This window comes from Rhinatrema bivittatum, chromosome 16 (genome assembly GCF_901001135.1).
Source record: "Rhinatrema bivittatum chromosome 16, aRhiBiv1.1, whole genome shotgun sequence".
NCBI classification, from domain to species: domain Eukaryota; kingdom Metazoa; phylum Chordata; class Amphibia; order Gymnophiona; family Rhinatrematidae; genus Rhinatrema; species Rhinatrema bivittatum.
Genome location: NC_042630.1, coordinates 64,966,021 through 64,983,827, shown reverse-complemented (window position 1 = coordinate 64,983,827; position 17,807 = coordinate 64,966,021). Strand labels below are relative to the sequence as shown.

Genomic DNA, 17,807 nt, shown 5'->3' with positions numbered 1-17,807 from the left:
TTAAAGATGCTCGACTATCAACTACTAGAAACAGAGCATTCTCCATTGCTTCCCCAAAAAAATGGAACTCTCTACCGCCTTATTTAAGAACTCAATCTAACATCAAAAAGTTCAAGAAGGACCTAAAAACTTTCCTCTTCCACACAGTCTACATCAATGATCATCTTTAACAACAATCCTTCTACAATCAATTCAACCATTCAAACCCAAACAAGAAAAAACAGTAACTAGAACTGGCATCAACCTTAAGTATTACAATTTCAGAAATTTAATATGAAGCCCTCCTTTAAGATGAATTAATACTATTTTTGTTACTTTCCTTTTTTACATCTTTCCCTTCTCCCCCTCTTTCACCCCACCATCCTCCTCTACCTATCATTTTACTATTGTTATTGTTTTCTTCTTTTGCAACTATGTATAATTTATCTGATTGTTGTTTTGATTCTGTAAACCATTGTGATGGCTAAACCGAATGACAGTATATAAAAACGAATAAACAAATAAATAAATAAATAAATAAATAGATAAATCAGATGACTGGTGTGTGTTTGTGTATGTGTGTGTGTGAGAGAAAGAAAGTGATTATGAGAGTGGGAAGCCCGTATATGTAAGTAGAACATGAGAGTGGGAAGCCTGTGTGTGTGTGTGTATGGCATGAGAGAAACTGTTCAGGAAGATGACTGGTGTGTGTGTGTTACTACAGATCCTGGGAGTATGTTAGGTCGATTCTATGTGTGTTACTGAGGTGAGATATTTTACTAGCATGTAAGCATTTGTATCAGTCTTATTTGTTATGTTTTCTTAAGAGGTCATGCATTGGTGGGAAACTGCTGTCTTTTCATAAGTAGGGCTATTGAGCCTGGAAGTAGAAGGAGTTTGAGTTGCTGTTACTGAGATGACACCAGAACCAAAATATATTTTATGTAGGGTGAATTGTGTGGGGAATGTCATAATTCTGCTTTACATCCATTATTGTGGGCCAGGGGGGTTCCCGTGGATGCAAACTGTACTTTTACATCTAGCCCCGTGATGATCATTGGTCAGTGTGTCATGCATGTGAGAACCATCTGTCAGGTGTGTCCTGACAGTAAAAAGGTTGAGAACCACTGAGTTAGGGGGAATGAGCATGGAGATATGAAGGTGCTATCCAACACAGAGCTTTGAAAGTCAAACATCTGATCTTAAATTGAATACATAGGTAAAGCAATTCCAAGAGGAGAGAGATAATGTGATCAAATTTAGAATTTCCAAAGATCAGCTTGGCTACTTTGTTTTGAACCTGGAGTATAATAAGTGGATGATATAACTACAAGCCCATTCCTCATCTTCACTCTTTTTTTTTGTACATATTTAGCAATTGTATATTCCACAGTCTCCAACCAAAAGTACAATGTGTAACTTACACAAGGCCTGCAGCTGGAAATCTCTTCATTGCCATGCAACACTTATATCTCTAGAAGCCCCAATGTTGGTCAACCTATTATTATAGAGGTTCTTCTTGGACCCCTATTTTCTACAACATCATTTCCCAACTGGTGGTGCCATAGCGGTAGCTGGTGTTCCATGACAGACTTCAGTTTCTCTTTTCCCAACAGCTGGCCTGCAAGATATCCTCCCAACAGCAGGGGGAGACAGGGAGCAGCACTTATCTGCTGCTGCTTCTGTTTCCCCCTCTGCTGGTTCCCTTCTGCCATTGAAACTGCATGGGGGACCCTGTAGTCTCATAAGTCCTGCTGGACCCTTGCAGTTCCAATTACAGAGGGAAACAGGCATAGAAGAAAGAAGCAGCAACAGTTAAGTGCAGCTGGAAGACACAGATGAATTTTCTGGGAAGCTGGGGATGTTAGGGGAGACTAAAGGGAAGGCAAAGGAAGAAATGAGAAAGTACTAATGCCAAAAAGGGGAGAAGTTAGGGGTGGAGTGGAGTGAGAGGGTAGGATAGATGTTAATAGAGATGATTTCTGGGGTGTGTAGGGAGAGGGTAGGAAGGGGAAGGTGATGGTGATGATTCCAGTGGGGTGGAGGGAGAGGGGAAGGTGATAATAGCAGGGGGTATGGGGAGAGAAAGGGAAAGGGAAGCTGTGGATGCCAGGGGGATAGAGGGAGCGGGGCAGGAGGAAACAATTATACCAGAGATGGTGGAGTGAAAGGGATGGGAGGAGAAGGTGATGATGCCAAGGGTAGTGGAGAGAAGATGAGGATTGCAGTGGAGTGAAGGGAGGGGAAGAGAGGGGAAATGATGGTGATGATGTGAGGGGATGGCATATGGGGGAGAGAGAAGACTGAAGAGAAAAGGTGATGATGCAGGGGGTGGTTGCGGGAGGGGGAGAGTGTAAGGAAAGTGATGATGCCGGGGTTGGGGGAGAGAGGAAGAAAAGAGAATGATGATGCCAGGGGGTGGGTTATAGGGAAGGTAATGGAGTGCCATGAAGAAGTGAGCCCAATGCCAGGTGTGCCATGACACAAAAAAGGATGGTAATCACTGTTCTACAACAAATGTAAGCAAAAGGAGTATTTGAGAGATTCACCATTAATGCTCTCAGCTATGAGCTATCAGGGACTCCTGAATGGTACCATTGAGTCTCCCTCTCACCCACCTGCAACCCATATAATGGAGAAGTTCCCACACAAAGCAAACTTTCCAGAGTTAGAATTAAATCACCTGAAGCAAGGTCATAACTGGAAGTTTCCTCAGCTGTTTCTCACATAGAATTTATTTGCATTAAATGGAGAAAGTAGGGCAGATACAGCAAAGAAGACCCTTTCTAGAAAAAACACCCAGATGTATTCAAATGAAAGGGGCCCCCCTATAATAACAATGTTTAATGGTGATGAAAGGGGCTCATCCTTTCTGAATAAATACCAGCTATGGAGGTGAAAAGCTAAGGCTGATAAATACAGAAAAATGCCTCACATATTTAGTGAATCATCCAAATATTCCTTGAACTCATTGCACCCAATATTTAGTTTATTGGCTATATCAACAGACAGTATCAGAAAAAAGTACAATTATATCACTTATAAAAGACACTGTGGGGCAGATTTTAAAAGCCCTACGTGCGTAAATCCAGCTGGATTTACGCATGTAGGGCTTTTAAAATATATGTATGTACATATATAAAATAAAATGTATGCATGTACATGTTACAAGCTAAAAAAATATCTTTTTTATAATTGTACACATGTTAAATCTATTCCTTTATTAACATCACCTTTACATGTGAATGTGGGTATATAGTGGCGGATCTCATAATCTATCTTTCTAACTGAATCATGTCTGGAAGAAGGGGACCCCTACTTAATCTAGCTCTAGCCATGGGAAGTGAACTTCATTGTCAAGGAGGTCATGAAGGTTGAGATAAATTTGCATTGGAAGGAGACCAGGAAAATGGGATCCTATAGAAAAAGCAGACCAGGGAGAAATCAACCAGAAACTAAACCACAACAACAGAAATGTGAAAGATCACAATCACAAGTGTCAAACCTTAGATGCAAGGTCAAGGACAAACAGGCAAGAATGAGGGTAGATGAGTCCACTATCATACAAGTTGAATGGATGGTCCACAGCATCATATCAGAGGCTACAGAGCAAAAAGATCAGCAGTCCTTGTAGGAAAGGCATTGTTCAAAATGCTGATAGGAGCTGCTGTCCTGAGCAACACCTTCCTGTCAGTCCTCTTTCAGTCCATGCTAGTAGGATAAAAAAGGGGATATGGGTGGCTTTTATACCAAAAGACTAGCTGGAGGCTGCAGAGGGAGGCACATTTACCTGTTTTCCATGCATGTAAGGAAGGTCCAGTGGGTGGGAAGACTGAATGCAAAATAGAAAATGCGGTCGAAAAATGGAAGGAAGGAGAAGGAAAGTAGACACATGAGTAAAAAAGAAGAAAAACATACAGGTGAGAAAATCTGAGTATTCAGAGTTTAGCATTACATCTGGGTGCCTCCCTGAGAAAATCATGCAGTAAAATCTTGGGTGGAAAAGGGAAGGTGGAAATTCAAATGGAAGAGAAGTTTGTTATGGAAAGTTGAAAGAAGGTTGTTGGAAATGAACGAATGGCATGATAATCTTCTCGAAGTTAGATTATTGCAATTCTATTAGGTCTCCCATCTTCTCATACTAAACCTCTTCAGATGGTTCAGAACACGGCGGCCAGAATTTTGACAAACACAAGAAGAAGAGACCACATTTCTCCGATTCTCAAAGACTTACATTGGCTGCCAGTGCACTATAGAATTTTATATAAGTCCATTACCACCATATACAAAGCATTCCATCAACTCTCTCCGCTTAACCTCCAAATCCCATTTAAAAAACATACCTCCACCAGACCTATCAGAGAGTCCTACAGAGATTCATTACAGGTTCCTCCTGCCAAAACCTTTCACCATATGACTCTCAGAGACAGGGCCTTCTCTACAGCAGGACCCACTTTGTGGAACTCCATCCCACCAGAACTGAGGCAGGAACCCTGCCTTCCTACATTTAGAAAAAGACTTAAAACCTGGTTATTTATGAAAGCCTTTCCAGATACCAACTGAACATACTTTCAACTTAAGCAATTAAGACCTCCGCCAGGGTAATCAACAACCTTTGACAACTCCATAATGTTATTTCTCTTTTTAAATGGGCAGGTTTTATTACCTTGGTTATTTCTTTTTTAGCTCATTGTTAATTTCTCTTTCGCCTTCTCTACATTCCAAGTTGCATTATGTCCCTGTTTTATTGTAACTGCTAATTTCCTCTTCTATCACATGTTAATGTTTTAAGTATTTATCCTTTTGTCACACCCTGTTTATTGTAAACCGGCATGATGCGACTCCCATCGCGAATGCCGGTATATAAGAAATTCAAATAAATAAAATAAAAATAATAAAGAGACAAACTCTCATGATATCTGAATATTTACTCTACTTCAGAATCTCTCAAAATAGAACTTTATCTCCTTACCTGAGGGTACCTGTATATCATTGAAATTTGTGCTGATGAATAGGTTGGGGAAGCCATCCGTTGTCCAATGAATGCCACCAATCTGCCCTTCCGATAACAGTTGTAATTAGGAACCGGTGTGTCACAGCCAGATAACAATCTCAAAGTTGTTAGCACTGAAATGTCATTACTAAAGCAGGAATCATACATCAGAAATCCCAGAGTTATATTGTGCAGAAGGTCTGTCCTATTGTTGATCTCTTCAATGGCAAAAGCAAAGGTCAACAGATGCCGTATATAATATGGACGTAGTCTGGAAGAACCATATATATTTTTTTTTTATTTAATGCACAGGAAACAACTAATACTTTATTTTGGGCTATTTTCAACCCCATTTATTTGTAGACAGACATTTGATATTCTGCCTTTTACCAAGACTGGCCTCAAAGAAGATTACAATAAAACTGTGTAAATAATGATCCAATAGAGTAAACTGGCTGTTTGAAAGTTGCCCACCCTTACGGGGTTTTTTCTAAATGCACATGAAAAGGCCTTTTTCGCATGCGATAGCATGCAAATTCGAGTCGGGGCGGAGTCGAGGCAGCGAGGGGAGGAGTCAGGGCAGTGAGGAGGTGGACTCGGCAGTGTCTTCGCTGCTGGCGATAAGGTTAGTAATGTTATATTTGGCGGTAGCATGCCGAATAGCACCACCTTTCACGGTGGCACTATTCTGTGCGAAAGCCATCAGCGAAGACTGCGGTGGTGAGAAGGCTGCGGGCTTTTACAGGCCCGCCCCCTGTTTTCGCTGGATTCTTCAGTGATGAATGATGAATCCAGGCCTTAGTGTCATTGAAAAAGCATGGGTGGCATCCACAACACAGGTACTTTCAGCTGCACTAATAGGAGGCATTTTGTGGGCAGGATTTAGATCAGATTAATAAAACAGCATGCATGCATGACATTTTGAAAAGTGCATTCACCATTTTATTATTCTCTCCCTCACCCACACAAACAGCAAATGCAAAGATTGAGGCTGCTGTTAACATGATTATTTTAAACTAGCTAATTAAACAGAAACGTGATTTAAGTGTGAAAATTATTATAAAGTACATATTCTATACATGTTCATGTATATTGTCCCTATATTTAGCAGTATTAAATATTAATTATACAATTATAATATTTATTAAATATGTTTTATTGTTATGTCATTCACTTTTCCAAGAACACAAACTATACAATATGTATATTTATTTTGAAATATTTTCTACTGAGAAAAAATATAACCCCTAGCTCCATGCTAACATTTTTATAAACTATTTTGTGTGTCTCTTCCTTATCTCTCTATGCTCAACTTAATTCTTTATTCTCCTGTAACATTTTACTATAATCAGTTCTCAGTATTGGCTATAAAAATACTTTAATGCCTATCCAACTTATTCATCTTGGATTCAATTTACCAACATTTATTTTGGAATCTGAAGAGTGATAGTATAAAAGAAAACAAACAGCAGTTGTCATAAAAACTAATTGTGGATGTAATCAGCCTAAAATAAATATATTGATTGTCAACAATTATTATTCATAGGATGCTGGGAAGCAGCAGACTCCTGCAATCTATAAACACGTTCTCACCCAAATATACCCTTTGTTTGCTTCCCTGAGCCCTCAAGTTCATCTTCCCTTTTGCATTTCTGTTATTGAAGATCTCTTTAAATGCTGCTGTATTAGAGCTCAGTAACCCACAATCCAGTAGGAGAACTGAGAGGAGAGGATCACATTGCTGGTGGCTGAAAGTTTTGCTTGGGAATTTTTTTATTTTTTTTTTAAGTATTGGGGAGAAGTAAACTATTGGGGTATATCATTTAGTGTGTTTGGTTGTTTGTGCAGCTAAAAAAACAGAAGTTAGTGTGTTTATTTTTAAATAGTCAGTCAGTAAGGCAGCTAATAAGCAGAAAGTGTGTTTGTAGATCCCAACCCTCCTACCCCTCTCTCCCCTCTTACCCCTCTCTCAACCACTCTTAGCACATCCTTTAATTTATAGGCAGATGCCACTTTCACGCACACACAAAAAAAAATCTGCCTTTAAACTTCACTTCATGAATTCCCCACACCTTATTGAGAATTTGATCATTCCCCTGTAGGCCACTACCAGACATATAGTGAATTCACTAAAAGATTCAATGGACATTAATTAGACACATTCCTACTCCCATAGCAAACTAAAACGTAACTAAGAACTGATCAAATTTGAGATGAAGGCAGCAGTCCAGCAGCAAGAGGGGGCCTCTCAGTCTTTTGCAACAAGTGTCACATGTATGATGTTTTACCCATCAGTGAGAAGTTGTACATGTGCATTCGATGCAAAGAGCTCCTGGCTCTCAGAGAACAAGTCCGATCACTGGAGGCTAGAGTGGCAGACCTGGAGGAGCTGAGGCAGACAGAGAGGTATATAGATGTGACCTTCAGGGACATAGTAGCCAAGTCCCAACTTCAGACTGGCAGCCCTGGTGCTGCCTTGGAGGAAAAAGTTCTCATGATTGGAAAGCATCAACCTGGTGCAGCAGGAAAGGATTCTGTAGCAAGAACCTACTCTCCAGGTGGTGCATTGTCCTTTTGCATCAAGGATGTGTCTCCCAGGGCTACTGCCCACAAGGGAAGGGTTAGATTGGCAGTCATTGTTGGAGATTCGATTATTAGGAATGTAGATAGCTGGGTGGCTGGAGGTCATGAGGATCGCCTGGTAACATGCCTACCTGGTGCGAAGGTGGCAGACATCACGCGTCACCTAGATAGGATTTTAGACAGTGCTGGAGAGGAGCCAGCTGTCATGGTACATATGGGCACCAACAGCATAGAAACATGTGGGAGGGAGGTTCTGGAAGCCAATTTAGGCTCTTTGATAGAAAGATGAAATCCAGAACCTCCAGGGTAGCATTCTCTGAAATGCTCCCTGTTCCACATGCAGGTCCCCAGAGCCAGGCAGAGCTCCGGAGTCTCAATGTGGGGATGAGACTATGGTGCAAGGAAGAGGGATTCAGTTTTGTAAGGAACTGGCAAACCTTTTGGGGAAGGGGGACTTTTTTCGGAAGGGATAGCCTCCACCTTAACCAGGGTGGAACAAGACTGCTGGCGCTAACCTTTAAAAAGGAGATAGAGCAGCTTTTAAACTAGAACAAAGGAGAAAGCCAACAGTCACTGAGCAGTGCATGGTTCGGAGGGAGGTATCTTCAAAGGATACTAATGATGCATTAGAATTAGGGCATCCCAATAGTGAGGTTCCAATAATAAGAAAAGTTGTCCAAGTGCCTATAATTAAAAACACACCTGAGCTAAAAAATTCCAAATTATCCCTATCAATTAAAAAGTAGAATAAAAATACAAACAAAAAACACACTTTGAAATGTTTGTGTGCTAATGCCAGAAGTTTAAGAAGTAAGATGGGAGAATTAGAATGTATAGCAGTGATTGATGACATACTTAATTAGCATCTCAGAGACATGGTGGAAGGAGGATAACCAATTGGAAAGTGTTATATCAGGGTACAAATTATATAGAGGAGCATCTGGGAGGCAGGGTTGGAGGCAGGGTGGCACTTTATGTCCAAGATGGCATAGAGACCAAAAGAATAACAATTCTGCATGAGACTAAATGCACAATAAAATCTTTATGGGTGGAAATCCCTTGTGTGTTGGGGAAGACTATAGTGATAGGAGTATACTACCATACACCTGGTCAAGATGATGAGATGGACAGTGAAATGCTAAGAGAAATCAGGGAAGCTAACCAAATTGAAAGTGCAGTAATAACGGGAGATTTCAATTACACCAATATTGACTGGGTAAATGTAACGTCGGGACACGCTAGAGAGATAACGTTCCTGGATGGAAGAAATGACAGTTTCATGGAGTAATTGGTTCAGGAACCAACAAGAAAAGGAGCAATTTTAGATCTAATTTTCAGTGGAGCACAGGATTTGGTGAGAGAGGTAATGGTGGTGGGGCTGCTTGCCAATAGTGATCATAATATGATCAAATTTGAATTAATGACTGGAAGGGGGACAGTAAGAAAATCCATGGCACTAGTGCTAAATTTTCAAAAGGGAAAGTTTTATAAAATGAGAAAAAGTTAGAAAAAACTGAAAGAAGCAGCTACAAAGGTAAAAAGTGTGCAAAAGGCATGGTAATTGTTAAAAAATACCACCCTAGAAGCACAGTCCAGATGTATTCCACACATTAAGAAAGGTGGAAAGAAGGCAAAACGATCACTGGCATGGTTAAAAGGGTAGGTGAAAGAAGCAATTTTAGCCAAAAGATCTTCATTCAAATATTGGAAGAAGGATCCAACAGAAGAAACTAGGATAAAGCATAAACATTGGCAGTTAAATGTAAGGCATTGATTAGACAGGCTAAGAGAGAATTTGAAAAGAAGTTGGCCGTAGAGGCAAAAACTCACAGTAAAAACTTTTTAAAATATATCCGAAGCAGAAAGCCTGGGAGGGAGTCAGTTGGACCGTTAGATGATCAAGGGGTTAAAGGAACGTGGTACTTTGGAACCAAGTTCTTTTATACAGGCTGGTAGTTTTGGTTCTTCTAACCTAGACCCCCAGAAAGTTATGCTAGCAAATGTTTGGTCTTAATTAATATGGAAAAATCACTATTGTGTTCAACAGTTCAATTTGGTAAATTTTCCAGTGAGATTATGGGTCATGTATAAACAATTTAGTCATCTTCAAGTATTATTACATCTCAAATAGCTTTATTACAGATAAATAACACTGCCTTTATGAAAGGTAGCTTATTATGGAAAATTTGGAGAATGAGATCCGCATGAGGAATCTCCGCTTCCTAAATTTTCCTATTTCAAGATTATTATCAGCTACTGAACTATTTAGAAAATATTTGAATGAAGTATTATCTATTACATCAGCAAAAGAAATGGCTATCTCTAAAATATATTATGTACCTGGTTTTAAGCTGAGGGAAACAGACCAGGAAGATGAGATGGACATAATACAGAGGCATAGTCCTTATCTGACTTCTTTCCTTGAGGCACCTATAGATGATATTCCCACTAGGTCTACACTCTTGGTATCCTTGTTTAGTGAGCAGGATAAAAATCTGCAGTTCAAGAAATATTCTGGAAATAAAAAAGTTGCATTTTGTGGCCAAAAAATACAGGTATTTCCAGATGTTTCTAGAAGTACCCAAATGAGGAGGAAACAATTCCTCTTGTTAAAACCCAGAGTTTTGTCCCTCAGGGCAGTTTTCTTCTTAAAATTTCCCTGTAAATGTTTGGTTATCTATCAGAAAAATAGTTTTATATTTCATGAACTTAGAAACATTTCTTATGATTAAACAAATATCTTAAACTGATTGGAATGTATGGATTGCAATGGTAAAATAATTAAGTCTCCCTCAATGCTGTAATTATTGCAGTTAATTTCTTGCTCTGTATTCTGCTATAACCTCCCTGGTTGGGGACTTGTCTATTGGAATTTTGGTTATACATATGTATTATGTTGATGTGATAATTAATTCCAGTTCCAATATGTTTACCTGAATTTTACCAAATGGTATTGTTAAAATTCAATAAAGTATATAACACCCCCCCCTCCCCAACAAAGGTAAATACTGTGCAAGAGGTGTGGACATTTATAAAAAAAATATTATCCTAGAAGCACAGTCCAGATGTATTCCACAAATTAAGAAAGATGGAAGGAAAGCAAAATGATTACCGGCATGGTTAAAAGATGAGGTGAAAGAGGCTATTTTATTAAAAGATCTTCATTCAAAAATTGGAAGAAGGATCCAACAGAAGAAAATAGGATAAAGCATAAACATTGGCAAGTTAAATGTAAGACATTGATAAGACAGGCTAAGAGAGAATTTGAAAAGAAGTTGGCTGTAAAGGCAAAAACTCACAGTAAAAGCTTTTTTAAATATATCTAAAGCAGAAAGCCTGTGAGAGAGTCAGTTGGACTCTCTCTCAAGGGGTTAAAGGGGCACTTAAAGAAGATAAGGCCATCATGGAAAGATTATTGATTTCTTTGCTTTGGTGTTTACTGAAGAGGATGTTGGGGAGACACCTGTTCCGGAGAAGGTTTTCATGGGTAATGATTCAGATGGACTGAACCAAGAAGATGTAGTAGGCCTGATTGACAAACCGAAGAGTAGTACATCACCTGGACCAGATGGTAAACACCCCAGAGTTGTGAAGGAACTAAAAAATGAAATTGCAGATCTATTAGTAAAATTTGTAAACTATCATTAAAATCATCCATTGTATCTGAAGACTGGAGGGTGGCTAATGTATCCCCAATATTTAAAAAGAGATCCAGGGGTGATCAAGAAAACCAAAGACCAGTTAGCCTCACTTCAGTGCCAGTAAAAATAGTGGAAAGTATAAAGATCAAAATGACAGAACATATAGAAAGACGTGGTTTAATGGAACAAAGTCAGCATGGCTTTACCCAAGGCAAGTCTTGCCTCACAAATATGCTTCACTTTTTTGAAAAGGCTAATAAACATGTAGATACATTTGAACTGGAGGATGTAGTGTACTTGGATTTTCAGAAGGCATTTGACAAAGTTCTTCATGAGAGGCTTCTAAGAAAAGTAAAAAGTCATGAGATAGGTGGCGATGTCTTTTCATGGATTACAAGCTGGTTAAAAGACAGGATAAAGAGTAGGGGTGTGCATTCGTTTTGAACTTATATGTAAAACGCAACTTTTTTTTTTTAACTTAAAAAAGTGATGAGGCGAAAACGATCGGATTTCCAACTTATTCAACATAGCTATGTTGAATACGTTGGAAATCGCGATTGTTGATCCTAAATAAAAATTTAAACCCCTCACCCTCCTTAATCCCCCCCCAAAACTCCCTGGTGGTCCAGCGGGGAGTCAGGACGCCATTCCTCTATTCCTTTGCGAGGAGCACGTGACGTCCGCGTCACGTCGCAGTGATGCGGACGTCATGTGATTCCCCGCGCATTCGCTCCGGGACCCTCGTTGGACCCAACCGGAACTTTTGGCCAGCTTGGGGGTCCTCCTGACCCCCCCAAGCTGGCCATATTGACCAAAATTGACCCCCCCTTTCGACTTATGGACTTATGAACATAAGCTTTTTGTCTGCACATCCCTAACAGAGAGTAGGATTAGACAATTTTCTCAGTGGGGGAGGGGCAGTAGAGTGGTACCCTTACTTTTCAATATTGGGACCCTTCCTTTTCAATATATTTATAATTGATCTAGAAAGGAATATGACAAGTGAGGTAATCAAATTTGCAGATGATACAAAATTGTTCAGAGTAGTTAAATCACAAGCAAATTGTGTTAAATTGCAGGAAGACCTTGTGAGTCTGAAAAATTGGGCATGCAAATGGCATGCAAATGGCAATGAAATTTATTGTGGATAAGTGCAAGATGATGCATATAAGGAAAAATAACCCATGTGTTGGAATCAGGATGCTGGGCTTGATAGACATTTGGTCTGACCCAGTATGGCATGTTCTTATGTTCCTAATCACATTAACATCTAGACAACCAAATATCTATTTATTTATCTATCTATCTATCTATCTATCTATCTATCTATCTATTTATTTATTTTGAATTATTTATTTAGAAATTCTTATCTACCGACTATACAATTTGTGGTGGATCTAAGCACTTTACAAACAGATTAAAATACACATAGTAATTTAAAAAAACATTGTAGGCGAAATAACAGTAATTAAAACATCACATAGGACAACTTAGCAATACATGGGAAAAACAGCACTAAATTGAAGTAATAAATAATAAGTAAGAGTCATTTAGTTAACTGTATGCAAGGCTACATACATGAGTTTTGAGTGCTTTTTTGAAGTCTTTGGAATTTGCAATAAGCCAGATGTGATCTAAGAGAGAATTCCATATCTGCTATCAAATGATGAATCATAGATTTTTTTGTATTGAGTTGACATTATTGAGTAATAAATCTCAAACCTATATTGAAAATTAGAAATTATTACCTACATCATCAGCAATTTTTGAATGCATGCAGCAATCAGTGACTTGTGAATGTGGACAAGGTCAAATTTAAAGAGAGGGAGAGGATATCCTGACTGGTACACCAGCTTGTGGCTAGAATGTTTCATCCCCATTTACTGTACATGTACCAAAGGAAATTTCACTCAAAATATATCAAAAAATTCCGTCCACTTTTGATTTTATTCAGCATAAATTCTAAAATTATAATGTGTGATATGACAAAATTAGACAAATTGCTGTAAACATTAATACTTACTGTGTACATACAGTTGCTGAAGGATGTTGTGTAAAATCAGATAGCATTAAACCAGTCTGCATAGATAATTGTAATATACCACCCAGGATCAAATCCCCATCCCTAGAGTAGTTAAGTATGTCAATATATTGAAGTCCACGCTTAAGCATGCAACCATCACTTGGATGTGTCTCTGTTTCCACAAAACCAGGAAGAATAAAAAATAACAAAATCACTAAAACCATCATGGTCCTACATGCAGACCATGAGTGCATCTGATACACTGCTTTGATCCTACCTGATCCTAGCCTCACTTTTACTTGAAATGACAGACTTCCCTCCTAAAATTATACTTTACATAATTAAAATTAGTGACCAGAGAACATTTCAGGAATCTTTTGTTGAGAAAAAAAAATGTTTGCTGCTTCATCTCTCCTCTGAAGTTGAAACAATATATATATGTATGTATATATGCATATATATTATGCAGAAAATTCATTCTATGTCTGGGCAATTTTCCTCTAGAAGTCAAGAATAGTTTGGTAAATAACATATCAGATAATATAATTATAAATTGACTTAGTAGAAAAGTCATAATTGCTAGGTGTGATAAAGTAAGAAATTACATGTTGTGTTATATTGAGAAATCTTCAGAGAGGATCAAAAGTGATAAACATGATCCGAAACTCTAAAGGGACAATATGAGGAAATACTGGTGTTTTTGTTTCAATTATTTCCATTTCTGCATTAGAAATTTTTTTTAAATGCCCTTAACCCTTTGCTGTATGCTATTCTGATTTATATGTTCATAAGAACATAAGAAAATGCCATACTGGGTCAGACCAAGGGTCCATCAAGCCCAGCATCCTGTTTCCAACAGTGGCCAATCCAGGCCATAAGAACCTGGCAAGTACCCAAAAACTAAGTATAAGTCATGATGTATAGAGGGTGATTTCTCAATAATGTACATGACACAGTAGCTTTCAGATTGGTGTGCAGGACCACATGTGCGCGCATGAGTCGGCCAGCATACCGGGATATGGTTATTTTATAACTTATGCGCATATGCGCACATAAGTTATAAAATAGCCTGGCTGCGTGCACATGTACACTGAATTTTCAGTGGGTGTGTAAGAGTCACTCAAATCCCGCTATTGGGATTTTAAAAGGGGTGCATGCTAATGCCATTCCCGGTTTTACCAGTTCATGCCCTGTTTGCCCAGTTAAGAGAGAGGCCCTCCAGCTCCCCTATCTTAATATTTATTTTATTTATTTATTTAAAATCTCTTCTGTACCGTCATTCAGTTGGATAACCAACTTTGTCTTTATAAAAAGCTTGCTTAAAGAGTCAGTTTTCAGGTTAATTTTGACAATTTTCAAATTTCTCTGCAGCCTTATTTCGAGTGGCATAGAGTTCCATAGCAAAGGACCAGCCTCCACTCCTCTCCAGTTAGCTGTGACTGTTAAAATTCCATAGAACTGTTTAGTTTTCTTTATTTTATAACTTCCATCTCCTCCGTAGCCGAAGCATGCAGCAGGGGACCTCTGCACATCCATTAAATATTTACGTGCATGTCTCTGGTTCACACCCAGAACATACCCGTGCCCCACCCGTTTTTGAAAACTTTGGAGATGAGCACGCTGTGGGATTTATGCACCTATCTGAGTGGCTATTAAAATCCACTCGATGTGCAACCCCAACTTTTTTGTGAATCCCCTAATTAATGCATGCACTGGGCTTTTAAAATTCACCCTGAAGTGACCACATATACACAGCAGTGAGTGTATAAAATGTTATTCCTGTGCTTCCTATACTCTGTTTCCTTTTTTTTCCCCCAAAATAGTGTGAGTTGTTTGCAAATACTGCAAATAGTCTATTAAAAAGAGACATCTCTGGAAGTCAGATCTTCATTGCTCACCCTAGACTCTCCTCCTGGCCCCCATCCTCACTCCCAGACTTACCAAATTTTCCCCTGTTGTCTAGGATGGATCTGGAGTGACTCCCACTCTCTGGGCCTGGCAGCTGCCATTTGAAAACATTGAGGCAGCCGACACTTTGCCCCTATCAAGTGATAGAGTGAAAGAAGGGCCAGATCAACTGCCTTGGCAAAGCAGGGTCCAGGCTGAGCCATTAAATGTGGTAGGAAAGACAGGTGAGTGTCTGGGCTACTACCTTGTCCTGTATAGGCTGGATTCTGGGTCTAAGAATGGACACTAGGTGGGCTGCAATACTTTTATAATGACAATATGATACCCAGGAATATTTACCAAATGCATGTTTCAATGCTTTTGTTACGATTGGTAAGATACGGAGACGTTGTACATGCACTAAAAATTGTTTCTCTTTCCTACTTTTATTACCAGACCATCTTCCTAATGTTCATGATTCAAAAGTGGGATGCCTGTAACAAGGCCACCCACCCCTCCAGTCTTTCAGAGGTCCTGGCCTCCCTGAGCCACTTCCCTGCCAGGGAGGAGGGATACTTACCAAATGCAATCTTGTCCTTCACTGTCACAAAGGTGCCAGCTCATTGCTGCTTCTGCTTTGATGTCCATGTGAGCAAAGCATGCGGTGGTAGTAAGCTGGATTGAGTGTGATAATATTGTGCAAGACAGCTGTAGGTATGCTCTTCTCCTGCCAGCTATGGGGTATAGAGCTCTAGGAGACTTGAGGGGTTAACTAGGCTTTCAGCAGCACTGAGCAACTTTCTAGGGATCATCAGGTTTGCTAGGGCTTGGTGTGTCATCAAGACAGGGGCAGACTTTAAATCCAGATTTTTTTGGGGTGTCAGAAGAGCATAAGAACATAAATTGCCATGCTGGGTCAGACCAAGGGTCCATCAAGCCAAGCATCCTGTTTCCAACAGAGGCCAAACCAGGCCACAAGAATCTGGCAATTAACCAAACACTAAGAAGATCCCATGCTACTGATGCAATTAATAGCAGTGGCTATTCCCTAAGTAAACGTGATTAATAGCCGTTAATGGACTTCTCATCCAAGAACTTATCCAAACTTCTTTTGAACCCAGCTACATTAACTGCACTAACCACATCCTCTGGCAACAACTTCCAGAGCTTTATTGTGCGTTGAGTGAAACAGAATTTTCTGCGATTAGTCTTAAATGTGCTACTTGCTAACTTCATGGAATGTCCCCTAGTCCTTCTATTATTCAAAAGTGTAAATAACCGAGTCACATCTACTCATTCAAGACCTCTCATGATCTTAAAAACCTCTATCATATCATAAGAACATAAGAAAATGCCACACCGGGTCAGACCAAGGGTCCATCAAGCCCAGCATCCTGCTTCCAACAGTGGCCAATCCAGGCCATAAGAACCTGGCAAGTACCCAAAAACTAAGCCTATTCCATGTAACCATTGCTAATGGCAGTGGCTATTCTCTAAGTGAACTTAATAGCAGGTAATGGACTTCTCCTCCAAGAACTTATCCAATTCTTTTTTAAACACAGCTATACTAACTGTACTAACTACATCCTCTGGCAACAAATTACAGAGTTTAATTGTGCCTTGAGTAAAAAAGAACTTTCTCCGATTAGTTTTAAATGTGCCCCATGCTAACTTCATGGAGTGCCCCCTAGTCTTTCTACTATCCGAAAGAGTAAATAACCGATTCACATCTACCCGTTCTAGACCTCTCATGATGGAGGGCTGGCAGGCAAACCGATCTCTGGATCACTACTCTGCCCCTGATTCATTACATTTTTTCACAAATACATGACAGTGTGAAAGTTAATGAGGGATAGTGCACAGAGTAGTTATGAGCTTTGAAAAGGGTATCTGACAACATCAGCAGCCCACTTCATTAAAAAAAACAAAAACAGATCTTCTCCTTCATGCATGCAGTAAGGGAGGGGTGAAACAAAGATCAGATCAGCTAGCTTGGCAATGCAAGTGTGAAATGTAAATTTCTCAAATACAATATCACCTATTTGTCATTTTTTAAAGATTTATTAGAAATAAGAGCGAAAGAAATTGCCATACTGGGTGAAACCAAGAGTCCAGCAAACCCAGCATCCTATTTCCAAAAGTGGTATGATGATTTTTGCCATTTCATAAAATAAAGTTGGATTGAACCTATGTTCTTGACTGAATTTTTGGAACTTGTGTTTGCGGCTCACAGGAGATCCCCAAGAGCTGTGCTATACACCTCGAAGCAGCATCTTCACTACAGAATGCCATCATGATTGCCAGCATGTTGCATTCCCCGGCCGCGATAGGCCCGTGGCCGGCTTCACTCACCCCCTGATGCTGGGGCCCTGGAATTCATCTGTCCTCTTTGGCGGCATTGGAGAGCTGCCAGTGCACCTGTGTATCATCTGTACTCCAAGGCCTTTCCGGCACCTCTGCTGCCTCCTCCGGTCCTGGCCGGGTCTCCCCATGTGCGCCTTGGGAAGATGCTGCCACTTCCTCAATTTCAGCCTGTTTGCCTTAGGCATGCATGCGTTCGCCTCTTTGGACTTTAAAGGGACCATGGCGGGAAAGCATCCAGCGGCCCCGGATGATGACGTCAACCAGCTTCCCTGTTTAAGGCAGGCTCAGATGCTTAGATCTTGCCTTGGCAACAGGTCTTCACACTTCTTGTTGTGTG

The 17,807-nt window shown here is 39.8% G+C and overlaps 1 protein-coding gene across 1 annotated transcript in view; it reads right to left on the bottom strand.

Annotated features, from left to right (window-relative positions):
* The window catches only part of LOC115077789 (vomeronasal type-2 receptor 26-like), a 472,276-nt gene extending 454,678 nt beyond the window's left edge, over positions 1–17,598 (bottom strand). Inside the window, exons 1-2 of the mRNA XM_029580076.1 lie at positions 17,459–17,598; positions 4,952–5,243 (exon numbers count right to left, since the gene is read on the bottom strand). Coding sequence (XP_029435936.1) covers positions 4,952–5,243; positions 17,459–17,598 — 432 coding nt within the window. The remainder of the gene's footprint in view (positions 1–4,951; positions 5,244–17,458) is intronic.
* Positions 17,599–17,807: the final 209 nt, after the last annotated feature.